Raw genomic sequence first — 16,608 nt, 5'->3', positions numbered from 1 at the left:
TTGCAGCAGTTTTTTTGCGAGGAGTGTGGGCTATTTTACAGCAGGGACAGCTTCTAGAGGTGGTTTATTTGTGCATGGTGCAACCCGACAGGCAACCCCGACAACCCTCCTACTTCCTCGGCTTCCCTTCCCTCTGGTTGGGTGTTTCCGGTGTGTTTTGGTGGACTGTTTTGCCACTGTCCAGCTCCTTTCTCTCTCAGATTTGAGAGGGGGCTGATTGGTCCTCGTGCCTTGCTCCGTTGGAAAGTGCTCGAGAGAAGTCTTGGAGTAATGAGACTTGTGTTTTTGCAACATACTTCATTGCTGTGGATATGGCTCCCCCCTTGCGAACAAGGAGGACAAGTTGGACGGAACCAACTATGCTCATTGGAAGCTGAATACGCGGATCCCATTCATCCATAAGGGTTTGTGGGAGATTGTTCAAGGCAATGAGACAAAGCCCAAGCGTCCTCAGAACTCGAGGCATTGGACCCAAGTTCAAGAGCATGAACTCCTTGCGGAATTACAACATTGGGAGAATCGTGATTTGAAGGCGCACTAAGTGCTTGTGCGGACTATTACGAAGGAGGTCTCACCAGCCGTGCAAACTCTTGCCAATGCACGTCAAGTTTGGTCCTAGTTGGAGGATCTCTATGCTCGAGATTCATCGATGAGGACAGTTACTTTGCAAGGGCAATTCTACAGTCTGGTATTTCCTATTAGTATTTCTATGCAGTCGTTTCTTATAAAGGCCAAGGTTATCCATGACCAGTTCCTAGCAATGGGTGCTACCTTGTCCTCCGCTCAGTTGGCTACACTTATCCTCACAAAGCTTCCCCCCTGAGTATGGTGTGGTTTCTCGGGCTTTGAGCTGTCAGGTCACAACCAATCAACTGGATTTTGATGACCTCAGTTCCCTTCTTTTGAAAGAAGAGTCCGTCCTCGTTTCTCAAGGTAAGATCAAGGTGTCTCTTAATAGTCCGAATCAGGCACTTGCTTCAGTACAAAAGAAAGGTCTGAGTTGTTTTGCTACTCGTGTGGGAAGAGAGGACATTTGTCTAAGGACTACTTGTCCAAGAAGAAGAAGAAGGGCAAGGGCAAGGGTAAGTCTTCATGTCAGAAGAAGGGCAAAGACACAACACAGGACAATGATACAAATACTTCTAGTGACTCATCTAGGGCTCCCAGGGTGCTTCCGGCTTGGGAGGACCAGGATGGTGTTCTTCTCTCGTTATACAAATAGTTTCCCCCATGTGCTTCCAGCTAGATGAGGCTTGTGGGTGGGAGAGAATTGTTAGCAGCTCCATTTTCTAGTGCATGGGAACCGTTTGACGTGATGTGTTCACAGTCCACTGTTGGGAGATTATGGGCGTTGTATATCCGTGAGCTCATCATTCTGTATACTTGGAGTTCACTGCACATTGGTGTCGGAATTCGAAGCCAAGCAAATTTCTTTGTTGTTCACAGTGGCATTCTGTTTCGGGGAGTCAGGTTGATAGGTGCTCTTTCCAAGGTGTACCCGGTACTATGCAATACTGGAGCATCCATGCTTGCATCTTCATCAGCTTAATCTTCTTAAGACTTTTGCACACTATGAGCTACAGAGGGGGAGTTAGAATATTGTGCATCTCAGTGTGGGAACCGGCCCTTTTATTTGGGGATTATATATTTTTTCTCTCATTTATGCTAGTCGTGAGCAGTCAGCCCCAGCTTCTTGTCTTCCTATATAAAGGGCCTCCCTCATCACTTGTCTTGTATCCAATCCCTACGCATTGTATTACCTCCTTTAGTACAGTTTGGACTCCCCTTTTCTCCGGCTCTCTCACAAGGATACCAACCAGGTTATCCAGTTAGATCTTCTCAGCCTCAACACCCATTGCACAAGGATCACACCTTTGGAGCTCCCCACGAAGATGCACTTATACAGAGATCACTTCCTCACACTCACTGAGGATGGATTCATCCTGCAACCGGGCTACTTGACTGTTCACATGTCCCATGCCATGCGGATTGCGATTGGTTAGATACGGGTTTCACTCCACTGCCTCAGAGTGGAGACAGGTAGAGCTAAGCGCATCTTCAGAGCCGAGAAGCTCATACGGAGACCCAGAGAGGAGGGGATCTGCCGATTATGCCACACAGAGGTTGAGACAGAGGAGCATTACATATGTTGGTGCCCAGTATACTATAAGATCCATGGGAGGTTTCCCTATCTATTTCGTGAGGGATTTGGTCCACTCTCCAGGATCATTGACTTCCAGGACCAACGTTGCCTAGGCCTCTTCCTACACAGGGACACCTTCTTGAGAGAGCTTCGGCCCCAACCACCTGCCCCCTCCCTCACCGGCCAACCATCACCAATTTCTTCCAGACCCAAGAGGTGGTGGACACCGATTTAGTGGATCTTGTGGACCATACAAGAGCTACTCCGGACCCACCTCCCTCGAGAGGAGTTACCTCAGAACGAGCCTCCACACTGCAGCATGCTCGACGACCCCGGCCCCCCGGTCGTCGGCCACGATCACCTCATCAGCTCCAAATCTAGGACATGCTCCACCGCCATCGAGCTACCTTTCCACGTGACATAGCTGAGGGAGACCTCTCGGCCATACTCATTAGCCCCATGCTTGATATTTTGGAGAGTGGTATACCATCTACGCAGAGCTGATACTGCTCTCATGTTTCTATGTTCTTAGTATTCCATGATGAGTTTCCATGGACAGTTTTGTATCACCCCAGTGAGATAGCTATGTTTATGTTTTCTTTCTGTTTTATTTTCCAATCCATGATGAGATATGCCATGGACATTATTGTATCACTTTGGTCTCATAGGCCCATTGGGTCTTGTCATGTGCAAAGGTTTTGCCCATGGACATGTCTTGAAGCTAGTCCTGAAGGGGCACCCAGAAAAAGAGATTAGAACCAGGGATTTTGGAGCATGAAGTGCAAATTTGGAAAGTGTTGGACTAGGAGAAAGACAAGGAAGACCGGTCGTCTGCGTAGAAGTGCAAGAAGCTGTTGTCGGTTGCAAGGAAATTCAGGTCGTGAAGCTAAAGTGTCCTGTCGGCTGGTCCGACTGCAGTCGGTCAGCCCCCTATGGACCTATATAAAGGCACTAATGCTCATAGTTAGATTCATTCACTCCCCCTTTAGGTGTGGGTCTAGAATAGGACTAGATTTAGGGAATTCTACCTTTTCTAGAAGGCAGCCCATGGCTGCAAGGATTTATGTACCTTTTTGTACCATATGAAATACTGAATTTCCAATTACCTCTCTCTCTCTCTCTCTGTCTCTCTCTCTCTCTCTCTCTCTCTCTCTCTCTCTCTCTACTCTCCCTTCTGTCTACGATTTTGCATCAGCATGTTCTAGATGGTGTTTAGGATTGAAAGAAGACTCTCAGAGCTTCCGCATGTAACATCAGGCTCAACAAGGCTAAACACTCATTCAGTCCCATATGAAGGTGTACAGGTCCAAGGTACAGGAAAGTGCACAAGTACGAGGCCCAAGGCAAGGAACACAAGACCGGGAAGAACTCCCAGGAGGTTGGTTGGTGGTGTTCCACAAAGCCCAAAGGTGATGGCAGTCCTATGAGCCAGGAAAGGCTTTCGGGCAACAGTTCCAAGGGAGGATGATCCTCCAAGGGGTGGAGTGAGTGCCAGACTCATTTCTCAAGAATGAAGACCAAGACGGTGTTCAGAGACAAGGCAAGAACGGATTGGGGACTGGATGGAACAGATGCATAGATCTTCTTCAAAGTTAGAGTGGATTTGGGGACCGGGCTAGGTTTTCAATGAAAAGGGTTGCCATAGATGGAGTGGATGACAAAAGGACTCCAAGAAAGGAATGGGTTGATGACAGAACAGATTGGAATCCCGTCATCAAGTTTAGCAGAGGGGGATGTCATGTGCAAAGCTTTTGCCCATGGACATGTCCTGAAGCTAGTCCTGAAGGGGCAGCCAGAAAAAGAGATTAGAACCAAGGATTTTGGAGCATGAAGTGCAGATTTGGCAAGTGTTGGACTAGGAGAAGGACAAGGAAGACCTGTCATCTATGTAGAAGTGCAAGAAGCTGCTATCGGCTGCAAGGAAATTCAGGTCGTGAAGCTAAAGTGTCATGTCGGCTGGTCTAACTGCAGTCAGTCAGCCCCCTAGTCACTTCAAGGGCCTATATAAAGGCACTAATGCTCATAGTTAGATTCATTCACTCCCCCTTTGGGTGTGGGTCTAGAATAGGACTAGATTTGCAAGGATTTATGTACCTTTTTGTACCATATGAAATACTGAATTTCCAGCTATCTCTCTCTCTCTCTACTCTCCCTTCTGTCTACGTTTTTGCATCGGCATGTTCTAGATGGTGTTTAGGGCTGAAAGAAGATTCTCAGAGCTTCCGCATGTAGCTGTTAGAAGTCATCTCCTGTCTAGATTTATACACCAAGGCCTTTGTTGTGGGTGTGCCCGCCCTTACTCTCCGTATTTTTCCCCTATTTTTCCCATTTTTTTTGTGGCTTGGGAGGCAGCCCTGAGGTGGCGGGAGGGCCCAGTAGCTGGCCGACTGAAGGCACTGGTCCACGACTCCCTTACTGAGATGGCCGACTGGTGACACACTGGCCGACTGGCTGTTTTTAGCTGGTCGTGGAGATTCAGCAACAGTCGGCTGCCTACAGCAGGCCAACTGCTCATGTGGGGGCATATAAATAGGCCCCCAGCCCCATACCACTCATTGTACCAACACCGGGATCTTCTTGTGTATATCAGAGTAGAGTTACACGCCTACATCTCTCTCTCTCTTGTGCTGTTTTTCTGCATGCGTTTTTTGCTCTCGTGTTCCCAAATCTAGTCATCATCTCCGCTGCGTATTCTGACATGGTATCAGAGCCCTAGGCTCTAGATAGGTCTTGGGATTTGTGTGAGCAAGAGGGGGACTGTTGTGTGGCTGATTGGTGGACTGTTTTGGACTGTTTGGGAAGAGGAGAAGCAAGAGGAAGGCGGGCTGATTTGCTGGACAGCCACTTGCAGGTTTTAGTTCTTCTTTGTTCCCACCCACCCACCCTATTCAGAGTACATCCCCGCAATGGCAGATCTGTTTGAAATGGCCGAGAGGCATGTGAAGATCCCGACACTCCCCACGTTCCCGGTGGACCGTCAGTTGGACGGGAGTAACTACGGCATATGGAAGGTTATGATGGAATCTGTTCTGGAGTCCTACGACCTCGCTGATTTCGTCATTGTTGGGGTTCCACGGCCGGAAGTTGAGGAAGGGGAGTTACCGTCAACCTGAAAGGAGAGGTCGGCTCAGACACACATGTGGGATCGTGTCAACGCCAGGGTCCGTTCGTTTATCTTTCTCAATTGCACACCACAGGTAATCAATCATGTAAAGCATATGACGCTGGCCAGGGGTATATGGCAGCATTTGGCTTCTCTCTACAACAGGGTATCGCCCATGAAGAGGATTTCCTTGGAAGTACAAATGCGGGTTATGAGCCCTGCAAAGTCGTCCACGATGCGGGAGCATATTAACAAGCTGCATGCTCTTCAGCAAGAGGTTCTTCAGGCTGGGAAGGAGATATCATCACAGGATATGGCCATAACGTTGCTGTCGCACTTGCCCTCTTCGTACTCAGCATTTTACTCGTCTTTGATTACTAGTGGCTGGCTCAGCACCATCACGTGGGAGGAGCTTGTGCCCATGGTCCTGGACCAGGAGGAACGATTCACGAACCCTCCTCAGGGTGGAGGTTCGGAGGCCTTAACTGGCCAACGGTCGAAAGGCCGTATCTCGGGCAAAGGGAAGGCTTCATCGGAGAAGTCTTCTGAGAAGAAGTCCGACGCTCACCGTGAGAAACTAAAGGCAGAGAGGACCTGTAATGATTGTGGCGAGAAAGGCCACTATTGGAGGCAGTGTCCCAAGCGGAAGACCGAGAAGGGTGAAGATTCCTCAGTAGCAATCATGAAGACTCCGGCTTTTGTGCACCTGGAGGTGGTGGACACCGATGTTTCATTTTCTTCAGACAGGGAGGAGATTGGAGGATTCTACTCGGGAGTGGATTCTCGATAGTGGTGCTTCCAGGCACATGACTCCTTCCCGTTCCGGTTTACAGGATCTCTACAGGCTTTCTAGTCACACTCTTACTGGGGATACGTCCACTATCCCAGTTCACAGTGAGGGCAGGATGGAGATAGTTCCCAATGGCAGAGGGGGGAAGCATTCCTCCCAGGTGTTGTATGTTCCGACACTTGGTTTTCATCTGTTGTCAGTACATCAGGTTTGCAAGACTGGCGTACGGGTGGAGTTTGATGAGCATTTTGTTGCTCTTCGGGACAAAGCAACAGGCCAGGTGGTCTGGGAAGGAGGAGTGAAGAATGGAGTTTACAAGCTTTCAGCACTCTCTCCCCCAGGTCCTCAAGGTTGTGACGAGTGGCAGTCTGGTAATGGCCACTCAAGTGTGGATACGCTGTAGGTGCAGGCTTTCCGGCCAGATGGTGGATAGCTTTGAAGCTCCTACATTCTGATTCTACCTATCTTCTATTGGTTCATGGTCTTTATCTGTTTGCCCCCTTCTGGATTTAGCCTTGAGAAGGTCCATGGCATTGCTTATGCACATGACATCAATGTAACACGCGGAAGCTCTGAGAGTCTTCTTTCAGCCCCAAACACTCTTGAGAACCATCTGATGCAAAAACGCAGGTATAGAGAGAGAGTAGAGAGAGAGAGAGAGAGAGAGAGAGGTGCTGGAAAATTCAGTATATTCTATGGTACAAAAAGGTACCTAAATCTGCAGCCATGGGCTGCCTTATATAAAAGGTGGTAACACACCAAAATCTGTCCCCTATGGAACCCCTAATGACTCACACCCCTAGAGGGAGTGAATGCCTAGAACAATGAGCAAGTGGGCCTATTTATAGCCCTTGGGATCCTTGGGGAGCTGGCCGACTGCTGGTCGGCCAGCAACCCTGCCAGAAAATACCAAAACGCAAGTACTTTTATTAGATGCTCGTGTCTTTATGATGCGCTTCAGCCCCTGGCCCCTCTGGAATCAGCCGACAGCCCTTATCTGGATCATGCGCTTCAGCCGTCTGCTTCCATCCATGATCCCACTTGTCCTGCTCCATGTCCACCACAGATGCTACACCTGAAGCTCCTACATTCTGGTTCTACCTATCTTCTATTGGTTCATGGTCTTTATCTGTTTGCCCCCTTCTGGATTTAGCCTTGAGAAGGTCCATGGCATTGCTTATGCACATGACATCCCCCTCTGCTAAACTTGATGACGGGAATCCAACCTGCTCTTGGATGACTGTCATCATCCCAATCCTTTTCCCGAAGTCCCTCTGTCATCCATTCATCCCTAGCAAACCCTTTTCTCTGAAATCCCGGCACGTTCTCCAAACCACTCTGTCTCCAACGAAGATCTATGCATCTGTTCCATCTAGTCCACAATCCATTCCTGCCCTGACTCTGAACACCGTCTTGGTCTTCATTCCTGAGAAATGAGTCTGGCACTCTCACATCACCCTTGGAGGACAAACCTCCCTTGGGACCGTTGCTTGAGAACTTATCTGGCTCACGAAACTGCCATCCCCATCTGGCACTGTGGAACACCACCAACAAACCTCCTGGGAGTTCTTCCCGATTCTGTGCTCCTTGCCTTGGGCTTCGCATCCGTGTACTTTCCTGTACCTTGGACCTGTACACCATCATATGGGACTGAATTAGTGTTTAGCTTTGCTAAGCCTGATGCTCTGATACCAATGTAATGCGCGGAAGCTCTGAGAGTCTTCTTTCAGCCCTAAACACTCTTGAGAACCATCTGATGCAAAAACGCAGGTATAGAGAGAGAGTAGAGAGAGAGAGGTGCTGGAAAATTCAGTATATTCTATGGTACAAAAAGGTACCTAAATCTGCAGCCATGGGCTGCCTTACATAAAAGGTGGGAACACACCAAAATCTGTCCCCTATGGAACCCCTAATGACTCACACCCCTAGAGGGAGTGAATGCCTAGAACAATGAGCAAGTGGGCCTATTTATAGCCCTTGGGATCCTTGGGGAACTGGCCGACTGCTGGTCAGCCAGCAGCCCTGCCAGAAAATACCAACACGCAAGTACTTTTATTAGATGCTCTTGTCTTTATGATGCGCTTCAGCCCCTGGCCCCTCTGGAATCGGCCGACAGCCCTTATCTGGATCATGCGCTTCAGCCGTCTGCTTCCCTCCATGATCCCACTTGTCCTGCTCCATGTCCACCACAGATGCTACACCTAATGCTCCTACATTCTGGTTCTACCTATCTTCTATTGGTTCATGGTCTTTATCTGTTTGCCCCCTTCTGGATTTAGCCTTGAGAAGGTCCATGGCATTGCTTATGCACATGACAGCTTGCCAGTAGATGGCAGCAGTTGGCAGGAACTCTCCAGTACTGATGTTAGTAGTTCTTGTGTTCATCAGTCAGAGGAAACTGAACAGGTAACTTATGCTCTGATGTCTCGTAGTATTCGGGACAAAGAACCTCCAGTAGATGAGGATGTTCTTTCCACGGGGACCTTTCGGAAAGCCAGGCAGGTGGCAGCTGATTACTTGCAGAAGGAGGTGGTTTCTCCAGGCTTTGTGGTTCCGGATTCAGAGGGGGTGGTTGACAGGTTTCAGAAGGCCTTGCGTGGTCTTCAAAAGGTTTCCAGGACTTGTTTGTGCACCGTAACAGGTGTTGATCCTTGTGAGCAGTGTGATGCCTCTTTGACTCAGAAGCTGTATGGTTCATTGATCTGGTTGATGGACACCAAATTGGATGGGAGCTTCCTGATGAGGCAGTTGAGCTCATGGTTGCGGATGACTCTTTGGGAGACAGGATTGCGTTTCCTGTGGTTTTTGCGCCTTGCGAAGGATCATGGACTCTTGTACACAGGAGGGGGATTGTTAGATGGAGTCCGCCGACTCCACGATTGGAGTGACTCGGTTTGGGGAGGAGATCCGGACACGAGGAGATCTACTTCAGGTCCAGGAGCAGTTTTATGGAGCAGTAACGAGCAGTCATCTTTTGCCTTGTCGAGCACAGAGGCAGAGTACCGAGCTGCTTGTGATGCTGCTTGTGAGGTGGTGAGGATGCAGAGGTTGCATAGCAGGTTTGGGCTTCCACTGGAGGAACCCATGGTCATCCAGAGGCACTTTGTTCGTGAACAGATCGTTGCTGATGACATCTTGCTAGAGTTCTGTTCGACGGAGGACAGTACGGTGGACCTCTTCACGAAGTCGCTCTCTCAGGATTTGCTCAGGCGGCACCCCAGCTCCATGTGGTTGGTTTCACAGCCAGGAGCTAAGAGGGGGTGTTAGAAGTCATCTCCTGTCTAGATTTATACACCAGGGCCTTTGTTGTGGGTGTGCCCGCCCTTATCAGGTGTTTTATCATTTTTCCCCACTCTTCGTATTTTTCTCCTATTTTTCCCATTTTTTCTGTGGCTTGGGAGGCAGCCCTGAGGTGGCGGGAGGGCCCAGTAGCTGGCCGACTGAAGGCACTAGTCCACGACTCCCTTACTGAGATGGCCGACTGCTGACACACTGGCCGACTGGCTGTTTTTAGCTGGTCGTGGAGATTCAGCAACAATCGGCTGCCTACAGCAGGCCGACTGCTCATGTGGGGGCCTATTTACCAACACCGGGATCTTCTTGTGTATATCAGAGTAGAGTTACAACCCCATACCACTCATTGTACCAACACCGGGATCTTCTTGTGTATATCAAAGTAGAGTTACACGCCTACATCTCTCTCTCTCTCTTGTGCTGTTTTTCTGCATGCGTTTTTTGCTCTCGTGTTCCCAGATCTGGTCATCATCTCCGCTGCGTATTCTGACAATAACAGGTCTTTAGTAGACGCTCTCTCTCTCTCTCTATCTATCTATCTATCTATCTATATATATATATATGTGTGTGTGTGTGTGTGTGTGTGTGTGTGTGTGTGTGTGTGTTTCCGCCTGTGCATACTCCAACATTAATCAATATTAATCTTAACAACATTATGGAGTTCCAACAAAAGAAAAACTTCCCACAAAAAGAAAAGTCATACCAATCTTAGATCTACAATGCCAAGCATCAAATGCAATCATCTCAAAGCGCATCCCTAGAATAACTAGGTTTTAATATGGGTTTGCGTTTGTGTTGGGGTTGGGATTTTGGTTCAATGAGAATATTCCCTCGCGGTTTCCTTCTTTACAATGCAGTGCTTGAACTTTGGCTAATTCTGTAGGTTGGGGCGGGCATTGAAGTTAGTTCTTTAGTAATATATATATATATATAACTAGATGAATACAAGAACATGCCCAAATTCACCTTTTAGGAACGTGCAATCCACGTCTTGGTACCTTTGAGTATCTTTAAATGTTTGAGCAGCTCAATCTTCTCCAATTTGGTTCACTGAGAAATTATTACATAATTGCCTTGTCGTGAAACTCTAGAATAGACCGCATCCCACTGTATCATTGGCATGTCTTTGACTAATTCGACTCCTAAGTACCCCTCCTCGTCTCCATCCATGTACCATTTTTCAACTAAACTGCCCACACAAATATGTAGGGCCTTGATTGCCTCTACTCCTTTTCCTTGACTTCAACTCTAACCGGCTCAATTTTCTTTTTCTTCTCCACTTCGATTGTTATTTGCTAGACTTCCTTTTCCTAGACTTTGACCATGACTTGCTTTCGTAAATCATCTTGAACCACCATCTTGATTTTCATACAAATCTTCCGTCATCTTCTTTGCTTTTACCTTGATGATTCTATCTAGTTTGGGATGATTGGAACCCCATCCAGTGTGTTGTGTATGCTCCATTTCTCTCGCAATGTCTTCTCCTGTCCAGCTCTTTCCATAATCAGCAATTTACACACACCTAACCACAATTAAGAAGCTTCCAGCTACGCCAATGTAACAAAGCCTTTCAAGGAGGGCTTCACTTCATTAGTGATGCTAGGATGGGAATCTATTTGAGGATTCCCCACTTTGCACCCCTCCGCCAACTTGTGATCACTCGCCTCTCCCTAGAGAGTACTTGTGCAAGGAGTTCCAAGAAAAGCAAGGAGAACCAAGACACACGCTTACAGATTGAGCTTGAAGGTCAGCTTAAGCAGGTCTGGCCTCTATTGAAGAAAAACTTCTTTCACCCACTGCTTCACAAGCAAGAAAACTCTATTCTTGTTAGGCGCTAGCAGAGTGAGGCCTTGATAGCATGAGGGGTCTGTCTCTCTAGCCAAAAAACATGGCTCGACAGGGGGCATAACTCCAACTACTTCCAGCCAAAGAGAGTATAACATGCACCCACCACCTTATGGTTTGCTCGTCTCCACCCCACCCATAGTTTCCACGAGTTTCGGAAACGGGGGTGCGGAGCACGGCGGGAAACGGAGTTTCGGAGTTTCGGCCTTCGGGAAGAAACGGGGAAACGGAGTTTCGGTTTTAGGGTTTAATACATACATATATAATTAATAAAAACATTACAAAAGCTTGAAAAATACATCTTTGCTTAAGTTCAAAACTTCAATGTCAAAGACTCAAATGATAGATCAAAATTCAGAAATGACAACTGTAGGCTCAAGCCTGAAAAGAGTCAATACAAAACAAGATCCATCATCCATCATCCATCATCCATAATCCATATGTATAGACTATAGTAAATACAAAACATGATCAAAAAATATCCATGTGGCTGGCAGGCTGGCAGCAGCTGCTGGCATGACAAAATCCTAGAGCTAAGTGCTCCAAAAATCACTCATCAAGATCATCCATGGAGGAGTCATCCTCCGACTCATGAGAGTCAGGCTCAGATGAAGAAATGGTAGGATCATGGTCCTCTTGCCTCTGCTGAAGTGGAAGCGATGGATCCCCCCCTCTACCTCTGAGAATGGGTGGTGCAGCGGGTGTTGTGGCTCGGCACTGTCAGCTCCTCATAAAGCAAGGTGTACATATCACGCTCATTCCGTGGGATCTCTGGGATGAACCTCTCCCTCATGATGTCGATCTTATCCACATTCACCTGTGAAGGCTCCGGATGTCGGGCATTCCTCTCAAGGAGCTGGAGGTTGCAATGACAAAACACCAACCGCTCTAGCTGAGCGGTACTCAGCCTATTCCTCTTCTTTGTATGGAAGAGGGCCCAAGTGCTCCAATTCCTCTCACATGGACCCGAACTGCAATCCTGTGAGAGCACTCGAATGGCGATGCGTTTCTGTTATTGAAATGCACATACAATTAGAAATTAGAACTAAGTGGAAACAAGAAAGATGCACATTGTACAGTGTACTATGTAAACTGTAGTTAAGGGTAGTGAATTACCAGCGTGGGAGCACAATTTCCATACTTCTCCCACCATGAGACAGGCTGTAGCTGAGTCTCTCGAAGCTTTGTAGTCTCTCGACCAAAGCTCCCTGTCTGGTTGCGAAAGGCCAAGAGATCATCCTCTATACATTTCAGCATGTGCACATTACCAGATGTCAAGTTCCTCATGTATGTCATGAAGCCTTCTTCTAGCTCCTCGTTCTCGTATTGCTCCTCATCTCGCCACAAAGGATGCAATACATGTGCTACTGCATGAATCGGCCTGTGAAACCAATCCCATCGCCGATTCCACACAGCCTTGATTTCATCAACCCTTTAGAGATCAAACCATAAGATAAAAAAGGACAAAAAACAAGAGTCAAGAGTCGAGACCAATGTAAAGACTCAAGAGTAAAATAAAGATAAGAAGTAAAGCAAGGGTAGCCATGACTGAGGAGACTTACTGCTCTGCTCTCAAGTAGTCTTGCTTGTTGAGAGCCTCCCCAATCTTGTCCATGTACTCGTATAAAAGGCCTAGAGTACTGCCCTCCATGTCTGTAATGCGTAACACTGTGTAGATGGGGTTGAGAGTTTTGATCAACCCCTCAACCTCTACCCACCACTCCTCTCTCATGACATCACGCACAAAAGCTCTTGCCTTGGGGCTCTCTCTCTCATCCCACTCTAGCCATTCATTTGAGTAGACAGTGCGTACCAACTCTCTGTGGACTCGCAGGAGTCTCTCAAGCACAATGAACATGTATGCAAATCTGGTGGCTGCAGGCTGCAATAGCTCAAGAGTGCTGTAGGCCCGATACATGCTCAAGACTTTTGGCCTCTTCTTCACAAACTTCACCATGCTTCGTGCGGTGCAAAAGATGGCTTCAACCCATTGTATTTGACCTATGTCCTCAATCAATAAGTCGAGGCTATGTGATGCACAAGGGGTCCACACAATGGCTGGAAATTCATCCTCTAGCATAGAGCCCATAGACTTACAATTACTTCCATTATCTGTCACCACCTGCACAACATTCTCAGGCCCAACTTGCACTATAGCCTCCCTTATATGTGTCCAAATAAATGCACCTGTAACTGTGAGACCTGGGAGGGAGGCATCAATGGCTTTCAAAAACATAGTGCCTTTGCAGCATGACACCAAAACATTGTATACATTTCTCCTGCGTACATCTGACCACCCATCACACAATATAGTGCAGCCATACTTTTTCCATGTTTCCTTCAAGGGCTCTAGCTGCACTTCTATGCATGATTTTTCCCGCTTTAGCTCTCGTGTCCGCAGAGCCTCAGATGTAGGCCCATCCCACTCGCATCCAATGCGGCTGATGGCCCTCATGGTCTTCCTCCATTGATTTGTCTTGGCCACATGAAAGGGAATGGCACACCGTATGAACATCCGGGTGAGCTCCCTAGTTGCCTCTGCAATTGCTTGCTTTTGAAATCCTGCTTGGATGCTAGCCCTTTGTACAGTATTTATTGGAGGGGTGTCTTGTGAATGTGATACATCACCTGGCAAAGGAGTCCTCCTTGCATGCACACCCGACACTGAGGTTGAGGAGAAATCTGATCCTGTGTCTCTGCCTCTAGCCCTCTTTGCTGCTGCTGCTTGACTTGAACCAGCTTCATGCTCTTGACCACCCATTGCTGTAGATACTTCCTCTTCGGGAATGGCAAAACGCTTTTGCCTCCACATTTCAAGGCTTTTCCGAACATCTAGAGGAACAGAGGGGCATGGCCCTACATCTTTGTTTGGAACATGAGCAAGATGGTCCTTCACACGGGTGACACTCCCCGTTTTGACCAACCCACAATATTTACATCTCCATTTCCTGGAGCCACCAGATCCTGCATAAGCCCCCACTTGCTCCACATGCTGCCAAAAAGGATCCGGAGTCCGAGCCATGTTACTTAACTTACTTGTGCGGTTCGAGGTCGGAAGACTCGGAGAGATTCGAGAAGTGGAGGCTGTTTTTCTGGTCCTGCAGGCTGCGAGCAAGGTGTGACTCCTTCTTGCTTGGTAGAGCTTAGATGGCAAAGGTGGAGGCCCCAAGTAGAGAGGTAGAGGGCGTGGTAGAGGGCTGATGTGGAGGTAGAGGAGTAGAGGGCAAGGTAGATGGCTAGAGCAGCTCCAAACAGGCAGCGGAAAGAAGGCGAAAAATGCCGGCGAAGAGAGCACGCGGGTTTTGAAACCCTGGAAAAAATAAAAGCTGGAAACGCCGTTTCCGTTTCTGGAAACGTTTCCGAAACGTGGAAAGTGCTCCAGAAACGCCGTTTCTGAAACTATGACCCCACCCCAGCTAGAGGAGAATATCTAGAAGCATTTTAGCTCCATCTAATCCTCTTCATGCGGTCTCATTTCACACAGTAAAGCTGAGAAGGCCGCCTTAGATTGCACCCTGTGAATAAATCAAAGGAGGACTCCTTTTTGCTTCAACAACCTCTCTTGAATCTATCCTTTGTCCCAAGCCCCTATGAGGATAGAGTAAACCTGTTCTGCAGATGCATTACAAGGGCATGATTTGATGCACTCCAATCCAAAGCCATGCTAATCGTGGAGGGATTACTGAACATCAAAAACTTGAAACTTAACAAGTGAAGGTATTTCAAACCTTTCTTTTTTAGCCTTGCAAGCAGCCTTCATATACACAGGTGACAGATGTTTGAGGGAAAATGGTGATGACTATATTGCAAAGCTTCCTCTTGATATACATGCATACATATTCAATGTGCAACCACAGACACATGCATATATACATAAATACACACATAGCTTCCTCTTAATCTTCTCTGGATATATATACATATATACTCCCACGCACAAATACACATACATACATACAAATATACATACACATGCACAAGTGCACACACATACATATAGCATAAATACATACATGATCAAGTAAAAGCAGTTGTTTGCTTCACTGTATGTCTTCCTGCCTAAAAACCAAAGATCTAAAAAAGGTTATCCCAGATACAAAAAATGAATTCTTCCTGATGGCAAAAATGTAAACCTCAATTTTTCCGGCTAGGGTTTTGTGAACATCCCTGTTTTGTCCAAAAAAAACCTTTATATCTTCCGTCCGTTTAAAACATTAAGACTAACATCAATTAAAATTTGGGCAATTTAGAAAAGGAGAAAATCTGCCAGAAAAAACAAGCAAAACGTTCAGAGAGAATGAAGAATACCTTGTTTTCGGGCTTGGACTTGAGCTTGCGAAAAAGAGTGTCGCGATCAAGAGCCTCCTCTGCGGCCATGGCCAGAGAGAGAGAGAGCGCGCAGTGGGAACGAAAACGCAGGCAAATTACAATACAAATCCCATAGTTATATATTCTTCACACACATATATTATTCAGTCTACATATATATTTAATCGAACTACGTGTGATTAATGAATTAAGGTTCTACCTTAGACCTAACATACCTAAAATAAATTGTATTTATTCTCTCTCTCCCCCTCCTTCCCTTTGCGTGTACCACTCTCTCTCTCTCTCTCTCTCTCTCTCTCTATCTATCTATTATATCACTTTTGGTCTCATAGACCCACTGGTCTTTTAAAGACGTTTAATATAACTTCCTTTCTTTCTGTTTCCTTTTGCCTACACCACTCTCCCCCTCTTATCTCTCCCTACCGACAACACTCTCTCTCTCTCTCTCTCTCTCTCTCTTTCTCTCTCTCTCTCTCTCTCTCTCCCCCACGGCTACGCACTCTTATACATCTCCAGAAATTGGTTGTTTCCAAAAGTCGCCAGAAGAATTAAATCATAACCCAAAAACTAAAAGCTCTTCTAAGGTTTTTAGGCATCACGTCTTCCCTCTCGCTCATTCATTAATAGCAAATAGAATTTGACCCTCGCATTCTTCAAATGTGAGGGTCTCCTAGTGACATATTCACTTTTTTCAATCAATTAACTAATTTCTATTGAAATAAAATCTACGATTTTATTGCTATTACTTATGGAACTATTTAAATTAAAACAAATTCTAAAATTAAAGTTTAAAAATAGTTTTACCAATGATGAAAATTTGAATATTAAAATAAATAATTTTTAAAGATCAACATGAGAAACTTTATATATTATGTAAAGATGTGCTTACAGCAAAGCCGAAAAAGTAAGTTCCGATGACAAATTATATTATAGTTCGAGACATTTTATATGAAAACTGCCTCCTTACCTTTTTAGCCAAATGAAAAAGGCATAAAATCATTAGACTCGACAGTAGGCTTTGCTAGGTGGATTTTCTTCTACTCAAAAGGATATTTGTCACTGTAGTCAAGGCAGGAAGCTTCTTTGTCATGAGAATATATTTTA

General features: G+C 46.6%; 2 protein-coding genes across 2 annotated transcripts in view; both read right to left on the bottom strand.

The window, feature by feature from the left end:
- Positions 1-15,815, bottom strand: part of LOC147636384 (putative ADP-ribosylation factor GTPase-activating protein AGD9) — an 89,789-nt gene extending 73,974 nt beyond the window's left edge. The window contains exon 1 of the mRNA XM_086801825.1: positions 15,484-15,815. Within this exon, the coding sequence (XP_086657951.1) occupies positions 15,484-15,552 (69 nt within the window). The 5' untranslated portion in view covers positions 15,553-15,815. The remainder of the gene's footprint in view (positions 1-15,483) is intronic.
- Positions 10,592-14,488, bottom strand: LOC147636385 (uncharacterized). The gene is made up of 3 exons (XM_086801823.1): positions 12,738-14,488; positions 12,292-12,607; positions 10,592-12,184 (listed from the first exon to the last, which is right to left on the bottom strand). The coding sequence occupies exons 1-3, from the start codon at positions 14,195-14,197 to the stop codon at positions 11,849-11,851; spliced, it is 2,112 nt and encodes a 703-aa protein (XP_086657949.1). The 5' UTR covers positions 14,198-14,488; the 3' UTR covers positions 10,592-11,848.
- Positions 15,816-16,608: the final 793 nt, after the last annotated feature.

Source organism: Cibotium barometz, chromosome 8 (assembly GCF_041138505.1).
Source record: "Cibotium barometz isolate CiBa-2024 chromosome 8, ASM4113850v1, whole genome shotgun sequence".
In the NCBI taxonomy this organism is placed as follows: domain Eukaryota; kingdom Viridiplantae; phylum Streptophyta; class Polypodiopsida; order Cyatheales; family Cibotiaceae; genus Cibotium; species Cibotium barometz.
This window is presented reverse-complemented; position numbering and strand designations above follow the sequence as displayed.

Excerpts from the sequence above, each read along its gene's own strand:
- LOC147636385 (XM_086801823.1), bottom strand. The coding sequence starts at position 14,197 with ATGGCTCGGACTCCGGATCCTTTTTGGCAGCATGTGGAGCAAGTGGGG. Across the intron at positions 12,608-12,737 it reads GACTACTTGAGAGCAGAGCA|GGTTGATGAAATCAAGGCTG; the intron begins GTAAGTCTCCTC and ends TGATCTCTAAAG. Across the intron at positions 12,185-12,291 it reads GAAATTGTGCTCCCACGCTG|AAACGCATCGCCATTCGAGT; the intron begins GTAATTCACTAC and ends TTTCAATAACAG.